The following is a 17,943-nucleotide window of genomic DNA, read 5'->3' as shown; positions in this document are numbered from 1 at the left end:
TTTCGTTATATTGATTGTCTGTTTGTACATACGTCCCAATTAATCCATAAATAGGCAGACTATCTGCAGGGGTAAGAAACACCCCAGACCTGGCTGTCATTGGTGTGAAGCACAGATATCACACAGCTTGCACGGGAAGCTGCATCTGGGCCTTTAATAGTTTTTTTTTTTATCCCACCACTCTGTGATATGTCAGCATCTCAAAAACCATACCCTCCAGATGAGGCCATACCTGAGGAAAAAAGGGGGGGGGGGGCTAGGTGTTGTCAGAGCTCTTATCTGAAATTACCAGAGCTGAATCCGCAGAGTTCACCTTTTACATCGGAATCTGCAGAGTTCCCCTTTTTTTTTAACAGAAAAGTTTATTTAACAAATCAGCCTTACAATATATTCAGCATTCGACAATCAAATATTCCTTTGTTCCATAGTCAGCTTATATGTTCATATATATATATGTTCATATTCACATTCTTATATGTTCATACCAGATATTAGCATCTTATACGTCCATATTACCATCTTCCTAACATTCCTCTACAGGTGAAATTCCAATGATGTTATCTTCCAATTCCCACCCACAGCTCTTTAGGGCGATCAAACGCTCTCCCCACAGGTGAAGGAGAACCCCCACTCACAAAAGAAGTTTATTCCTCACCAGTGGTCTCTTTAGTGGCATGATCGAATGTTGTCCGGTGCACGCGGGGGGAGGGGGGCGCAAAACGCCCTCAACAGAGTTCCCCTTTTACTTCTGAATCTGCAGAGTTCCCCTTTTACTTCTGAATCTGCAGAGTTCCCCTTTTACTTCTGAATCTGAAGAGTTCCCCTTTTACTTCTGAATCTGCAGAGTTCCCCTTTTACTTCTGAATCCGCAGAGTTCCCCTTTTACTTCTGAATCCGCAGAGTTCCCCTTTTACTTCTGAATCCGCAGGGTTCCCCTTTTACTTCTGAATCCGCAGGGTTCCCCTTTTACTTCTGAATCCGCAGAGTTCCCCTTTTACTTCTGAATCTGCAGAGTTCCCCTTTTACTTCTGAATCTGCAGAGTTCCCCTTTTACTTCTGAATCCGCAGAGTTCCCCTTTTACTTCTGAATCCGCAGAGTTCCCCTTTTACTTCTGAATCCGCAGAGTTCCCCTTTTACTTCTGAATCCGCAGAGTTCCCCTTTTACTTCTGAATCCGCAGAGTTCCCCTTTTACTTCTGAATCCGCAGAGTTCCCCTTTTACTTCTGAATCCGCAGAGTTCCCCTTTTACTTCTGAATCTGCAGAGTTCCCCTTTTACTTCTGAATCTGCAGAGTTCCCCTTTTACTTCTGAATCTGCAGAGTTCCCCTTTTACTTCTGAATCTGCAGAGTTCCCCTTTTACTTCTGAATCTGCAGAGTTCCCCTTTTACTTCTGAATCTGCAGAGTTCCCCTTTTACTTCTGAATCTGCAGAGTTCCCCTTTTACATTGGAATCCGCAGAGTTCCCTTACACTGTAAGGGGGAACTCTGGGGACTCTGATGTAAAGGGGAACACTGTGGTCTCTGGTGTAAAGGGGAGCTCTGATGTAAGGGGTGCTCTGAGAACCCTGATTTACCTTAGTGTACTCACTCAGAGGCAGGAGAGAGAAGGGGGGAGACTTCAGTCACAGACAGGGATGGATGGTGAGCTCACTTCATATGTATCTGAGGCTGCTGGACTTCAAACTTCCTGCCTCCACTTTCGTTTTCTGAGGCACAGCGCCAGGGATTGGAGTGTGGGCAGACACAGAGGGGTGGGACGGGAGGAAGAGGTGCAGATTGAGCCCTCTCTCCTCTCCTGTCTGTGTGTGGGGGGAGAACTGTTAGTGCGCTGTAAAGGAGTAAGTGTAAAAGAGAGTTTAACAGACACTCTCGGCTTAGACAACCCTGCTGGGAAGCCATATTCCAGTCTGAATAATGTGTCCGGGTTTCAGGCAGTCTGAAACCCGGACACATGATTCCAAACCCCGAACTGTCCGGGTGAATCCCGGACAGGTGGCAACCCTAACTGTATGTACGTATGTGAGTTTATGTATGTATCTCACAAAAGTGAGTACACCCCTCACATTTTTGTAAACATTTTCTTGACTGAACAAGCTAATTTTCTATATCTTGTTTTTTTTTTGGGCCATTAGCAGTAAAGTTATCTTTTTTGGATTTCAGATAACATATTAGCTTAAAGTGGTGTTCAGGGCGAAATTATACTTTTTAAATAAAAATACCCCTATAATACACAAGCTTAATGCGTTCTAGTAAAGTTAGTCTGTAAACTAAGGTCTGTTTTGTTAGTTCATAGCAGTAGTTTGTTATTTTATAAACTTACAGCAGGCCGTGGCCATCTTAAGTGTGGGCATCTGAAGCCAGACCGTATTTCTTCCTGGATCTCACCCTTGCAGATCTCGCACATGCTCAGTGCAGCACAAGCAGTGTAAAAGGTTTCAGGTCAGGTTTCCATAGCAATGGCAGTGTCAGAGGAAGTTTCCGCCCCTTTCCCAGAAGGCATTGCAAACAGGAAATGATGCGATGGGCCGCGGCCAGGGAGGAGGAAGTGAAAAATGAATACAGCAGATATACAGTAGGTGCTGAGAAAAAAAAAAAAATATCCAATTCATTTACAGTGCACAGTTTAGTGAGGGATGCTGAAGAGTTGTAAAAGTGGGTGGAACTCCACTTTAATTGGAATCCCATCAAGCGCTGAGCACTTTAATTAGTAACTTTACCTTAGCAGGGGGAAACTGATTTGTAAACTGTATGTTGGGTGGGTGGGCGATGCTCCAGCACACAATGTTTGTCAGTGACTGGTTCTCTTTACCAATAAAGTTTTTTTTGTGTATGACCTCCTCTCTTCCCACAGGAAATACTAATAGCCGCTTTCAGATGAACGGCAATAACGTCATGCACAACCCGTTCTCCTTTAACACCGCTGGTGGTGTCTATGACCCTGTAATGTATGCGCTCCTCATCCAGGTGAAGGACAGCACCGCCTCCCCTCAGTACAGCACCACCGCCACTGTGTTCGTCACCGTTATCCCCTGGACCACCACACAGCCCACCACCACGACCACCACACCTGTGAGTATATTTTTGCTTGAAGAAAAGATCAGAAGACATTTGAAGTAAATTTTGAATCAGTAGCAGCCGGTGCTTAATATATGGGTGGGAGATGGATGGTGGTGATCAGTGCCGCCCCCCCCCCCCCCCCCCCCCCGCGCGCGCGCGACGGATGGCGGCAATCGGTCCCCCTCCCCCCACGGGAGATGGACGGCAGCGTTCAGTGGCCTTACAGTAGGAGGCTGATGCTTCTCCATTGCTCCAGGGAAGAGCCGGGGGGCCGTTGCTTCTCCTCCCGGCCGAACAGGAAGTGGGTCCTGAGACCCGATTGGCCAGGGAGTCCTAAGACTGGGTTCTCAGAGTCCACTTCCTGATTGGCCCGGGAGGAGAATCAGGGAAGACAATAGCGAATATTAATTCGCTACTGTCACACAACTGGGTGGGCTCGGGGTGCAGTGGGCTCTGCACCCCGAGCCCACCCTTATTTTGAAGCCAATTAGAGCCTCAGGCTCTGATCATGTGCTTAAAAAAAAAAAAAAAAAACCCCTATTGAAATCCATGCGTCCGGCACCCTGCATGTAGATTAGGGGCCGGGCGCATTGGTCTAGGGGGGCGCCCCTAAAGGACAGGCCGCCACTGTTGTGACTACTATCTGATAATTTATCGAAGCTTTACACAGTTGTCAATAACCGATATTACAGACACTTTTATGACAATTGTTGTGTCATTCTTTAATGCTGCACCTTTACCCATAATGCCATGGAGTTCTCTGGAGCCGCTGTGTTCCCAGGGGTGACACAGCCGACTAACGGGCAAGACAGATGATAGAGATGTGCTGTAGACATGTGTAGAACAGTAATATTCATTTTGTTTTGGATAGATTCATTATGTTACTAATTTCGTTTTGTTTTCAGAATTCGTGTAATTTTGTTTTCGTTAAATTTCGTTAATTTTCTAACGAATTCCAAATTTTCAGGAACGATTAATGTTCGGATCGGTCTAAAAATGATCAACCGATTTGAATTCTGTGTGAAGAATAGCTGGTTGTTAAGCCGCAGGTCGGGAAGCCGGCTGCTGCGTCCCTAACAACCGATGACTCATCAGCTGTCAGCGGGCTTCCCCACTGGCAGTTGAAATGTAAACAAAACAATGCCGGCAATACAAAAATGGTTAAAAAAAATGGTCCCCCCTCCATACCATGCACTTTGGGTCTGGTATGTATTTTAAGGGGAACTCCATGCCAACATTTAAAAAAAAAAAGGGAACCCCACTTAAAGTGAAACAATAAAAAAATCCTTTAAATATAGTGCTCGGGGTCCCCTTAGTCTGCCTGTAACGTGGCGCATCTGTACAATGTATAGAACCTGCTGCAGCAAAAAGGAAAAAAAAAGGCAAATCACATTTAAATTGCCTCGCAGTTGCAATTGCTGGCACCTAGCTATTTAAAAAAAAAAGAAAGAAAAAAAATGGTGTGGGGTCCCCCCAGTCCATACCAGTCCATACCAGACCCTTTGGGTCTGGTATGGATGTTAAGGAGAACCTCACGGCAAAAGTAAAAAAAAAGGCGTGGGGTCTCCCCCAAGAGTCATACCAGACTTATAGCTGAGCATGCAGCCTGGCACCCCCACCCCACAGCACCTTGTCCCCATGTTGATGGGGACAAGGGCCTTTTCCTGACAACCCTGGGCTGTGGTTGTGGGTGTCTGCGGGCAGGGGGCTTATCGTAATATGCAAGCCCCCTTTAACAAGGGGGGCCCCCAGATCCTGGCTCCCCCTATATAAATAAGTATGGGGTACAAAAAAAGTGTCAAAAATAAATAAAAAAAGTATAAGGTTTTTGACAACTCCTTTATTAAATAAATAAAAAAAACAATGTCCCCCCCGATGTAGATCCATTATCAATCACGACACCCGCCGCACCACCGGACCCAAAAAAAGAAAAGAAAAGCTCCGCCCCCGAGGACGGCTGAATGCCTCTTCCATCATGCTGGGTTGGTGATGTCACAAGGGGGCAGTGCCACCTTACCTATATAGGAACTGTCAAATGGCGGAGCCTGCAGGAGGTGGTTAGCCTTCATTGCAGGCGGATCGTTTTTTTTTCTCAGGTTCGACGGTGGCGTGATTGACGATGGATCGGTACAGGTGAACTTGCCCTTTACGATGCCGATCAATATGCATTTCAATATTCAGATATTTATAGAGAGTCAGAGGCCAATGCTTAGGATGAGAACAGGCAAGCTAAGTAGAAACACAGTCCAAACATTTCTCAGGAATACTCAAGACTATGAGAAGTCAGATAGCAGAGAGACCTGTATCTAGGGCAGGGGTCTTCAAACTGCGGCCCTCCAGGTGTTCAGGAACTACAATTTCCATCATACCTAGTCATGTCTGTGAATGTCAGAGTTTTACAATGCCTCATGGGATGTGTAGTTCTGCAACAGCTGGAGAGCCATAGTTTGAGGATCCCTGATCTAGGGCATCAGCAGACAGACTGACTGATCAGGTACATGTTGAATGTCCAGCAATCTACTTTAAGGCTAGTTGATTAGGGCAGGTGTGCACTAATCAGACCTGAACAGCAGTGCCGATAACAACCAGCAGATGGCGAATGCTCAAAGCCCATCATTATAATAGAAAGCAGAATTCATGGAGAGTTATTAAATAGAAGGCTTGTGATGCTCGAATCAACCCTTGTGAGCCCTCAACATTCTGCAATCTGCTTTATTGGCACACCAGGCAGTACAGAGCCAGCTGATATAAACTGGTTGGACGCTTCTCTTTCAGTCAATTAAATCCTCTGTAATGTTTTCTGTTTCCAGACTCCACAGAAGCAAACGACGATTGTGAATCAGACGCTGGCGTACTGGCAGCCCGACACCTGGTTCACAGTGGTCATGACCATCACTGGAGCACTGCTCCTTGGTGCCATTGGTCTGCTGACCTGGGCTCTGTGTAAAAGGTGAGTCCTCTGTCACAGCACACACCGGGGTGGACAAATGAATGTAGAAATCAGGAACCAGTATGGCCAGCCTGAGACAGGATTCATTATCAGGATCTGGGAGGGGGGATATAGCTCTCAAAGGCTGGCCATACATCATACATTGTTTTTTGTTCAACCAGCTGGTTGAAGGAAAAAAAAATGTGCCGATTGGCACAGATGTGCCCCTTACATTGGTGGTCAGTGGAAAGAATGTTCCTTACATTGGTGATCAGTGAGAAGAATGTTCCTTACATTGGTGATCAGTGAGAAGAATGTTCCTTACATTGGTGGTCAGTGAGAAGAATGATCCTTACATTGGTGATCAGTGGGAAGAATGCTCCTTACATTGGTGGTCAGTGGAAAGAATGTTCCTTACATTGGTGATCAGAAGGAAGAATTTTCCTAATGCCGCGTACACACGGTCGGACTTTTCTGCTACAAAAGTCCGACAGCCCGTCCGACAGACTTTCGACGGACTTTTGGCGGACTTTCAACGGACTTGCCTACACACGATCACACCAAAGTCCGATGTGATGACATACACTGGACTAAAATAAGGAAGTTGATAGCCAGTAGCCAATAGCTGCCCTAGCGTCGGTTTTTGTCCGTCGGACTAGCATACAGACGAGCGGATTTCTGGGTCCGGCGGAGTTACGACGTAAAGATTTGAAGTATGTTCCAAATCTAAAGTCCGTCAGATTTGCAACTGGAAAAGTCTTCTGAAGGTCCGGTGAAGTCCAAACACGATCGGATTGTTCGCCGGATTTGGTCCGTCGGCGTCCGTCAGACAAGTCCGGTCGAAAAGTCCGACCGTGTGTACGCGGCATTACATTGGTGATCAGTGAGAAGAATGCTCCTTACATTGGTGATCAATGAGAAGAATGCTCCTTACATTGGTGATCAGTGGGAAGAATGTTCCTTACATTGGTGATCAGTGGGAAGAATGTTCCTTACATTGGTGATCAGTGAGAAGAATGTTCCTTACATTGGTGATCAGTGGGAAGAATGTTCCTTACATTGGTGATCAGTGAGAAGAATGTTCCTTACATTGGTGATCAGTGAGAAGAATGTTCCTAACATTGGTGATCAGTGAGAAGAATGTTCCTTACATTGGTGGTCAGTGAGAAGAATGTTCCTAACATTGGTGATCAGTGAGAAGAATGTTCCTTACATTGGTGATCAGTGAGAAGAATGTTCCTAACATTGGTGATCAGTGAGAAGAATGTTCCTTACATTGGTGGTCAGTGAGAAGAATGTTCCTTACATTGGTGGTCAGTGGGAAGAATGCTCCTTACATTGGTGATCAGTGAGAAGAATGTTCCTAACATTGGTGATCAGTGAGAAGAATGTTCCTTACATTGGTGATCAGTGAGAAGAATGTTCCTTACATTGGTGATCAGTGAGAAGAATGTTCCTTACATTGGTGATCAGTGAGAAGAATGTTCCTAACATTGGTGATCAGTGAGAAGAATGTTCCTTACATTGGTGGTCAGTGGGAAGAATGCTCCTTACATTGGTGATCAGTGAGAAGAATGTTCCTAACATTGGTGATCAGTGAGAAGAATGTTCCTTACATTGGTGATCAGTGAGAAGAATGTTCCTTACATTGGTGATCAGTGAGAAGAATGTTCCTAACATTGGTGATCAGTGAGAAGAATGTTCCTTACATTGGTGGTCAGTGAGAAGAATGCTCCTTACATTGGTGATCAGTGAGAAGAATGTTCCTTACATTGGTGATCAGTGAGAAGAATGTTCCTTACATTGGTGGTCAGTGAGAAGAATGTTCCTTACATTGGTGATCAGTGAGAAGAATGTTCCTTACATTGGTGATCAGTGAGAAGAATGTTCCTTACATTGGTGATCAGTGGGAAGAATGTCCCTTACATTGGTGATCAGTGAGAAGAATGTTCCTTACATTGGTGATCAGTGGGAAGAATGTTCCTTACATTGGTGATCAGTGAGAAGAATGTCCCTTACATTGGTGATCAGTGGGAAGAATGTCCCTTACATTGGTTGTCAGTGAGAAGAATGTTCCTTACATTGGTGATCAGTGGGAAGAATGTTCCTTACATTGGTGATCAGTGGGAAGAATGTCCCTTACTTTGGTGATCAGTGAGAAGAATGTCCCTTACATTGGTGATCAGTGGGAAGAATGTTCCTTACATTGGTGATCAGTGAGAAGAATGTTCCTTACATTGGTGATCAGTGAGAAGAATGTCCCTTACATTGGTTGTCAGTGAGAAGAATGTTCCTTACATTGGTGATCAGTGGGAAGAATGTTCCTTACATTGGTTATCAGTGAGAAGAATGTTCCTTACATTGGTGATCAGTGAGAAGAATGTCCCTTACTTTGGTGATCAGTGAGAAGAATGTTCCTTACATTGGTGATCAGTGGGAAGAATGTTCCTTACATTGGTGGTTAGTGAGAAGAATACCCCTTACATTGGTGGTCAGAATTGTCCCCTTAGAGCCCTTGCACACTGGGGCGGGGGGCGGCGTTGGCGGTAAAATTCCGCTATTATTAGCGGCGTTTTACCATCGGTATGCGGCCGCTAGCGGGGCGGTTTTACCCCCCGCTAGCGGCCGAGAAAGGGTTAAATACCACCGCAAAGCGCCTCTGCAGAGGCGCTTTGCCGGCGGTATAGCCGCGCCGTCCCATTGATTTCAATGGGCAGGAGCGGTAAAGGAGCGGTATACACACCGCTCCTTCACTGCTCCGAAGATGCTGCTAGCAGGACTTTTTTTACCGTCCTGCCAGCGCATCGCTCCAGTGTGCAAGCCCTCGGGGCTTGCACACTGGAATGAAAGTAGCGGCACTTTCGGGCGGTTTGCAGGCGCTATTATTAGCGCAATAGCGCCTGCAAACCGCCCCAGTGTGCAAGGGCTCTTACAACAGCTAAAACCATAATTGGTGTCATGCCGCTGGCTCTACAAAGTAGTGTTGGCTCCAGAACTGTGGACCATCCAATGGGAGGTTAAGTAGCCACATCTCAAGGAACCCCTAACAGCCTTAGGTGGAACCTCAGATTTCTGGTTGAAAATGGCTGATATAAGCAGTTTAAAGGCAAGCTGGAGGTGTTGGGTGTGCAGGGCCGAGACAGAGCAGGGCAGGCCTCCGATAGAATGTTACAATATCCTGTAAACCTGAATTGGAGGATTGAGTTTCCATACACACAAGATATCCTGTCCTAGGGGTGAGCAGAAGATTTGGTTTCTTTGGGCAATACAAAGAATTCTTCTCACATTTTAATAAATAAGACTGAACCAAATTCCCAGCATGCAGTTTGTCTATTCCGACCAATCATGGTGGGCACGCTCCATAGTGCAGCTCTACATGATAAACACACTGGAGATTAATGGTGGCATTTCTTCTTCCAGATACCCGTTATGTGCCCAAGGCCCGAAAGATGGCACACAGCCCCTCCTGCAGGACCGGTAAGTGACTTCACTTGTAGGTGTGACAGTTGTTAACCGGTGCACAAAGACACACATTTTGGCCCACTAGAGGGAACCGAGATTATACCGATATATTTCCAGTAGATTGCATTTGGCAACGTTTCAGTGCCAGTATACGAAAACCAATTGACTGCTGAGACAAGGTGGAGGTGAAGACGAGGGGTTTAGGGGGTTCCGCAGTTGCAGAAGAGGTGTGAGGGTCACATGAAATGGACGAAAGGGCCGGATTCTACACATTAGACACATGTGAATAAGACAAACGCAGTCCATTTCTAGAAGCAAAAATAAAGTACCAACATCCCCCAAAATAAGCAGCGACTTCTATTTACCAAGGGCGCCGCCATCCAATGTCTCTCTGTAGAGCAACGTGCCAGCAGCTCCCTAGGGGGGGCGCGCTACAAAAAAACATAAACTGTTAAATAAATTCCAGCTTGTCTAGCACTAATTAGACAAATACAATCCATTGCTAGAAATTCCTAAAATAAGCAGTGCCTCTTATCTGCCAAAGCTGCCGCCACCCAATGTCTCTCTATAGAGCAACATGCTCGAGCTTTCCCCAAAGTCTGCAAGAGTTCCGAGAGACACTTCTGAAAGCAGCTGCCCCCTTCTATGAAGAACACGGCCGTCACCCAACTGCCGAGTTACCACCATTTCTCCAGTACACGCAGAACCTTCTATCCAAATTCGATTTCCTAGGACACCTTATATTAATTAGTATTAGGGGTTTGGTTTTATGTAAACCTGTAACAAGAGAATTATTGGGCAGCTTCCAATGTAAGCTGCCTGGCTACAGGGTCGGGACAGGGGGGGGGGGGGGGGGGAGGGGCAGCTGCCCTGGGCACTGTAGTATCATGTGGGGGGGGGGGGGGGATGCTGCGGGGAGATAGGGGGGGAGGGGATTTGTGTGTTGGGAGGGGGAATTTGGGGGGGGTGGCAGGGGTTCTGCCAGAATAGATGCAATGGTGGAGGGGAACCTTTTCTGAGAGGGGGGGGGGGGAGCATGTGCACTCAGAGGGGAAATTTGTTGGGTAGAGGATTTGTGCTAGCAGGGTTTCTTTTTTTTTTTTGGTGGGTGATTTGTTCTTGGAGGGATTTGGAGAGAGATAGGAGAATTTGAGCTGGGAAGGGGCATGGAGGGGGGCAAAGATTTGTGTTGGGAGGGGGGATTTCAGCAGGGGGCCGGATTAGTACTGGAAGAAGAGGGAATTTATGCTTATGGGATGAACAAGCAGATTGGCGCGCGATTTGTTTTTATTTGTTTTTGGGGGGGGATTTTTGCTGCCACATAATGCTCATTCATCTTGGGGGTGGGGTGCAGTTTGCCATGCTCGCCCTGGGCTCTAGATGACCTTGTCCCGACACTGCTTGGTTGATACACTGGAACCTTGGTTAACGGGTTATGCGGTTAACGAACGTTTTGAAAGACGAGCAACTTTAAAAAAAAAACCCTGACTCGGTTTACGAGTGTTGTCTTGCAAAACAAGCAGAATTCAAGCTAATGTGGTGTGCAATACCGCACTTGGCCAGAGGTGCGGGGGCCGGTGACACTCGGAACGGTTCGGAGCCGTCATACTCGGAATCACTCGGAAATACTCCACTCCCGAGTGTTTCCGAGCCTTTCCGAGTTCAGCTGAGCTGTCCCCAAGTATTTCCGAGGCTCTCTGGTGCCCCCCCTCCACCTCTGGCCACATGTGGTATTGCATGCAATAGAAGTCAATGCGAAACGAATTATCTTCGTTTCCATTGACTTCTATGGTGAAACTTGCTTTGATATGCGAGTGCTTTGGATTACAAGCATTCTCCTGGAATGGATTATGCTCGTAATCCAAGGTTCCACTGTATGCTGATCCTCTGCCTTGAATTCTGAGTCACCAACCTGGAATGGTTATATAGATCCAGATAAAGCAACTCAGTGGTGTCACTAGGGCTGAACTCACCTGGTGCGGTAAAACACCAGGTGACCCCCCCAAATCGAGCTCTCTCCTGTCTAGCCCCCCCTCCCAGTGGTGTGCTGTTACGGATGGGGTTGACACCATTGCGGTCGGATATCACTTCCAGACTTGATGGTGGCACCCATCTGGCGGGTGTCACCCAGGTCCGCACCCTCCATAGCAAAGCCCCTGCTCAAAGTATTTTGTCTCGGCACCTCTGTGTCCGGCTAATACGGGTGATAACCTGGTGTTACCACATGGGTTTTTCCTCCTCGCAGGTCATTACAGAACGCTGAACCGCCCGCCAACCAGAACCAGCAGCCACCTCCCCCATCCAAGGAGAAGAAGGATATCGCTCCAGTCAGCCCGCTAAGCCTGGTATGTGATCGTCCAATACCATCCCGATAACGGGGGGGGCACCAGGATGAAATGATGATTATCATGATAAAATACATACATGTTACATGTGTTCTGCCCATGAAGTATAAATGAAGGCACCTTACTGAATATCCTTCCGGCTCCGGGATCTCAGGCTTGTGGGTGCCGAAGTGTCAGTTGAGGGACACCAACCCTCAATTGCAGTGAAACTGGAAGCAACATTGTAAAAACAGTTCATTAGTATTAGGGTTGCACCGATACTAGTATCGGTGCCGGTACCGAGTATTTGCACAAGTATCAGTACTCGTGCAAATGCACCGATACCTGAAACCGATACTTTCAGGCTCGGTTCTTTGAGCTGTCAGCGGGTCTCCCCTGTGTTAAAGAAGTCCGGTAATTGGAGCTGTCAAAAAAAAAAAGCAGCCTGCAATGTTTATTAACAACATTGCTCAGGTGAAACACTAAAATAAAAAGAAACATTGTTTCTTTTTGTATCTTTCTGTTTCTTCACCTGCAGATCAAAGGGATGAACAAATGTTCCTCTGTTTAACCCCTTAATAATAACCCTTAATTTACTCTAATCAGCCTTAATTAACTCCCCTATTCTCCTCCATTTAATTATTATTTTCCTGCTTTTTTTTTCTTTTGTTCACGTCTATTTTATAAACGATAAACAATCAAAACTTTTTTTTTTTTGTTTGCTTTGTTAGTGAATATTTTTACACATATATATTAACATATATTTACACATTTCACATTGAAAAAGCGCAAAATTTAAAAAAAATCGATTTATTTAATTTGTAAATAACTTTTCAGTGCTTTGTACCATTGCTGAAGTTAAAACAAAACAGTTGCGGTACGTATCGGTAATTGGTATCGGCGAGTGCTAAAAAAAAAAGTATCGGTGCATCCCTAATTTCTATGCCGGTAGTACATATCCATAAATATTGAAACTGCATGTACATTCGTTCCATGTGACTGGGCAAAAAAACGAATGTTCTCAGGCCATATTTGTTGCAGATTGAATGTTATACTGAATATTAGAGCTGCACGATTCTGGCCAAAACGAGAATAACGATTTTTTTGCTTAGAATAAAAAAAATCACGATTCTTGCCACGTAAAATCTTTCATATTATACAAAAAAAAAAAAAATGGGCTAACTTTACTGGTTATTTTTTTTTTTTAATTAATTAAAGTAATTTTTTCCAAAAAAATTGCATTTGAAAAACCACTGCGCAAATACAGTGTGACGTAAAATATTAAATATTTTATTCTCTAGGGTCTCTACTAAAAAAATATATATAATGTTTGGGGGTTCTAAGTAATTTTTTAGCAATAAAAAAAAAATAATTTCAACTTGAAACCAACAAATGTCAGAAAAAGGTTTAGTGTTTAAGTGGTTAAACTTCCCTCATTTACACACAATGTCTATTCCTTTGATCTAAAGGACAAATTGTTACAATGTTTATACTTAAGTTCCACTGCTAAAGAATGTTGTGATTCTCGGCAGACTGCCCGTTTTTTTTTTTTTTTTTCCTTTCTTTTGACAGCTGTGGCTTCAGAAGAGCAGAGAGAATTCTCTACATAGAAAGAATCGTGAAACACTTTTGCCAAGATTGCAACGGGGAAAAAAAAATTTTGATAACGATTCTTGACGATTAATCGTGCAGCTCTACTGCATATTATAAAGAGGAAAAAAAAGTGTGAATGGGTGGAAATACCACATTATGGCCACTAGATGTCACTGAGTATCCTAAGAAATAAGTATGCTCCTCGCCTCCATCTACTGGCCATAATGAGGTACTTTCCCCCATTCAATGAGAAAATAACCTGAGAACATTTCTGTCCCGTTTGCAGAGAAGGAATTTATATGTAGTTCTATATGACCTCTAACATTCCTGATAATCTACAGATAATAATAAGAGGCTCTGCAACCGCAGGAAATTCTGCCGAATGAAAGCCCACATGGTGGATGTCTTGTATATAACATTCTTCTAATACATTATACTCTGTAATATGGATGCTGTGACTTGTCCTTCTTTTCTTTTCTTGCAGCAGTTTGACGGCAGAGCTCAGGATCCAAGTAAGTGTTGGCTCCGCCCACAGCGCAGCCTGCGGCCGCCAGCTGCTTCCGTTCTCTAACAATCCTTGAACTGAACATTCCTCCGCCCCGGATGATCAGCTGCCGATATCAGATCAATTCTGCTGCCGATGTCCTCCAGGATCTGGCACAGCAATGATCTGCAGTATGCTGTAACCCGGGGCAACCACCGCTCATCAGTGTACAGCAATTCCATAATTTCTGATCAATATTCACCATGCAGGCAGGAGGAAACCATTCCTCAGTCTCCCCTCCCCCACTGATCAGACTGTACATTGTAACTTTGTAGAAGGAGGGGAGGCATTTCCTCAGTCTCCCCTCCCCCAGTGATCAGACTGTACATTGTAACTTTATAGAAGGATGAGGAAGCATTTCCCGAGTCTCCCTTCCCCCAGTGATCAGACTGTACATTGTAACTTTATAGAAGGATGAGGAAGCGTTTCCCGAGTCTCCCTTCCCCCAGTGATCAGACTGTACATTGTAACTTTATAGAAGGATGAGGAAGCGTTTCCCGAGTCTCCCTTCCCCCAGTGATCAGACTGTACGTTGTAACTTTGTAGAAGGAGGAGGAGTCATTTCCTCAGTCTCCCCTCCCCCAGTGATCAGACTGTACATTGTAACTTTGTAGAAAGCAGGAGGAAGCATTTCCTCAGTCTCCCCTCCCCCACTGATCAGACTGTACATTGTAACTTTGTAGAAGGATGAGGAAGCGTTTCCTGAGTCTCCCTTCCCCCAGTGATCAGACTGTACATTGTTACTTTGTATCACGTCACAAAGTGAGAGGCTGCAGCAGGGGGCTGATCTGCGTCAGACATTTGTGAACACAGCCAAGAACTGCACATAGAGATATAGAAGGCGGTACTTCATTAATATACGGTTTGTGTTGGCCGCCATGTTTATGGAGAAGTGTCTTCAGTCACCTTATTAATATTCTTCCTCCTCTGCCGGCAGTGACGGGACGGGAATATCTCTTCAACAGCTACACCGGGGAGAGACGTTGGGTATGAGGAGAGAGAAGGACGCCGATTCACCGACATCTCACCGATATCTGCGCCAAAAATCATAATCACCTCCAACGTGTCATCCTAAGAGATCGGAGAGCCGAGGAATCACAAAATCAAACACTCGATTTTATTCCAATGGATTTTTTTTTTTTTTTTTTTAATATGACTTCTGTATATTCTGTAACCAAATGTATAATTTATTGTGGATATTGACTCAATAAGCGATCTATTGATTATAATCATTTTCTGTGTGCAGTATCTAGTCTTATCCTGCAGGGGGAGCCAACAGCAGAAGCTGGGACAACACAACTTGTATAGAATGTATATACTTATTATAGGTGATCTGTATGGATCAATAAAGGCTTCATAGTGGGACCCACACGGAGCCAGAGCCAGAGACACAGAGCCAGAGCCAGAGACACGGAGCCAGAGCACACACACAGAGCAGAGGCACAGAGCATACACACGGAGCAGAGACACAGAGCCAGAGCACATTCAGATGGAGCAGAAGCACAGAGCCAGAGCACATGCAGACGGAGCAGAGACACAGAGCCAGAGCACACATGGAGCAGAGACACAGAGCCAGAGCACATGCAGACGGAGCAGAGACACAGAGCCAGAGCACATAGAGACGGAGCAGAGACACAGAGCCAGAGCACACATGGAGCAGAGACACAGAGCCAGAGCACATGCAGACGGAGCAGAGACACAGAGCCAGAGCACATGCAGACGGAGCAGAGACACAGAGCCAGAGCACATAGAGACGGAGCAGAGACACAGAGCCAGAGCACACATGGAGCAGAGACACAGAGCCAGAGCACACATGGAGCAGAGACACAGAGCCAGAGCACACATGGAGCAGAGACACAGAGCCAGAGCACACATGGAGCAGAGACACAGAGCCAGAGCACACATGGAGCAGAGACACAGAGCCAGAGCACACATGGAGCAGAGACACAAAACCAGAGCACACGCAGACGGAGCAAAGACACAGAGCCAGAGCACACATGGAGCAGAGACACAGAGCAGAGACACGGAGCCAGAGCACATGCAGACGGAGCAAAGACACAGAGCCAGAGCACACATGGAGCAGAGACACAGAGCAGAGACACAGAGCCAGAGCACATGCAGACGGAGCAAAGACACAGAGCCAGAGCACACATGGAGCAGAGACACAGAGCCAGAGCACACATGGAGCAGAGACACAGAGCCAGAGCACACATGGAGCAGAGACACAGAGCCAGAGCACACATGGAGCAGAGACACAAAGCCAGAGCACACGCAGACAGAGCAAAGACACAGAGCCAGAGCACACATGGAGCAGAGACACAGAGCAGAGACACGGAGCCAGAGCACATGCAGACGGAGCAAAGACACAGAGCCAGAGCACACATGGAGCAGAGACACAGAGCAGAGACACGGAGCCAGAGCACATGCAGACGGAGCAGAGACACAGAGTCAGAGCACACAGAGGGATGGAGATTGTGACATCCCACCCACCTCTCCACCTCCATCAATCAGAGAAGGCCTTGCATTTTGTGAGTGGTACCCCACATTCACTGTGCAGCAGGGCAGCTGTTTGGGACAGAAACTGGAAGACATTGGCAATCAAGGTAGTAGCAGAGGCTACTACAGTGATAAGCCACTTCTAAGGAGATACCCCGGCTATAACATATACATACACTATATTACCAAAAGTATTGGGACACCTGCCCTTACAGACATGAACTTTAATGACATCCCAGTCTTAGTCTGTAGGGTTCAGTATTGAGTTGGCCCACCCTTTGCAGCTATAACAGCTTCAACTCTTCTGGGAAGGCTGTCCACAAGGTTTAGGAGTGTGTCTATGGGAATGTTTGACCATTCTTCCAGAAGAGCATTTGTGAGGTCAGGCACTGATGTCCTAATCATTTGGTGATGGGGGGATTATGCTGTGGGGGTGTTTTTCAGGGGTTGGGTTTGGCCCCTTAGTTCCAGTGAAGGAAACTCTTAAGGCGTCAGCATACCAAGACATTTTAGACAATTTCAAGCTCCCAACTTTGTGGGAACACTTTGGGGACGGCCCCTTCCTGTTCCAACATGACTGCGCACCAGTGCACAAAGCAAGGTCCATAAAGACATGGATGAGAGAGTTTGGGTTGGAGGAACTGGACCGGCCTGCACAGAGTCCTGACCTCAACATGATAGAACACCTTTGGGATGAGTTAGAGTGGAGACTGCGAGCCAGACCTTCTTGTCCAACATCAGTGCCTGACCTCACAAATGCTCTTCTGGAAGAATGGTCAAACATTCCCATAGACACCCTCCTAAACCTTGTATACAGCCTTCCCAGAAGAGTTGAAGCTGTTATAGCTGCCATTAAAGACAGGCGTCCCAATACTTTTAGTAATATAGTGTACATACAATGTGCCAAGATGGACTAATGTAACTATGCCAAAAAAAAAAAAAGCAATACCTGCAAATCAGCTTTGAGGGGCGGACAATCGGTCCTGGATGCCGACGTCGGCACCTGGGGGGAGATCATCCATACCTAACCGCAGGTGATCGCTGTATGTGTGTTATAGACATATCCCGCCACTGTCAGCTCATCATTCACAGAGAGAACGGCTGCAGCTAAACAACCGCCTCCAATTCCGGCAGCAAGGACCCCCAGATTCAGTCTGGCACTAATCACCCACGTGGATGAGGCCTTTGGTTGTGTTTTCCATTCGTCCTTGGGCTCTTTTGGTTCTGGTTCTTCTATTCGGAGCACTCAGCATTAGCAGAGGGGAATCTGTGTGTACCGGATCCCTATGGAAGAGGCACAGAATGACAACAGAGGCCAATGTGACACAGGGCACTTGTCACATACCTGATGGAGGCCAAGCTGACCAGAGGGCTTCCCTTAAAGGGGTTGTAAACCCTCATTCTATGCATTAAGGTGAAGAACCTTTTTTACTGTTGCAGCCCCCCCCCCCGAGCCCCCGTTTTACTTACCTGGACGCTGTCATCCTCTGTCCAGGAACGAGCACATCATCTGTACCTGATGTCTTGTGTCCCGAT

The 17,943-nt window shown here is 46.2% G+C and overlaps 1 protein-coding gene across 2 annotated transcripts in view; it reads left to right on the top strand.

Annotated features, from left to right (window-relative positions):
- LOC141102724 (cadherin-related family member 4-like) overlaps positions 1 to 15,143 on the top strand; it is a 50,004-nt gene extending 34,861 nt beyond the window's left edge. For both annotated transcript variants that reach the window (XM_073591675.1, XM_073591674.1), the window contains exons 15-20: positions 2,854 to 3,071; positions 5,870 to 6,009; positions 9,409 to 9,465; positions 11,696 to 11,795; positions 13,852 to 13,879; positions 14,849 to 15,143. In XM_073591675.1, coding sequence (XP_073447776.1) covers positions 2,854 to 3,071; positions 5,870 to 6,009; positions 9,409 to 9,465; positions 11,696 to 11,795; positions 13,852 to 13,879; positions 14,849 to 14,904 — 599 coding nt within the window. In that variant the 3' untranslated portion in view covers positions 14,905 to 15,143. The remainder of the gene's footprint in view (positions 1 to 2,853; positions 3,072 to 5,869; positions 6,010 to 9,408; positions 9,466 to 11,695; positions 11,796 to 13,851; positions 13,880 to 14,848) is intronic.
- Positions 15,144 to 17,943: the final 2,800 nt, after the last annotated feature.

This window comes from Aquarana catesbeiana, linkage group LG07, assembly GCF_042186555.1.
Source record: "Aquarana catesbeiana isolate 2022-GZ linkage group LG07, ASM4218655v1, whole genome shotgun sequence".
NCBI lineage: Eukaryota > Metazoa > Chordata > Amphibia > Anura > Ranidae > Aquarana > Aquarana catesbeiana.
The sequence above is the reverse complement of the archived record's forward strand: the minus strand, read 5'-3'. Positions and strand labels throughout refer to the sequence as shown.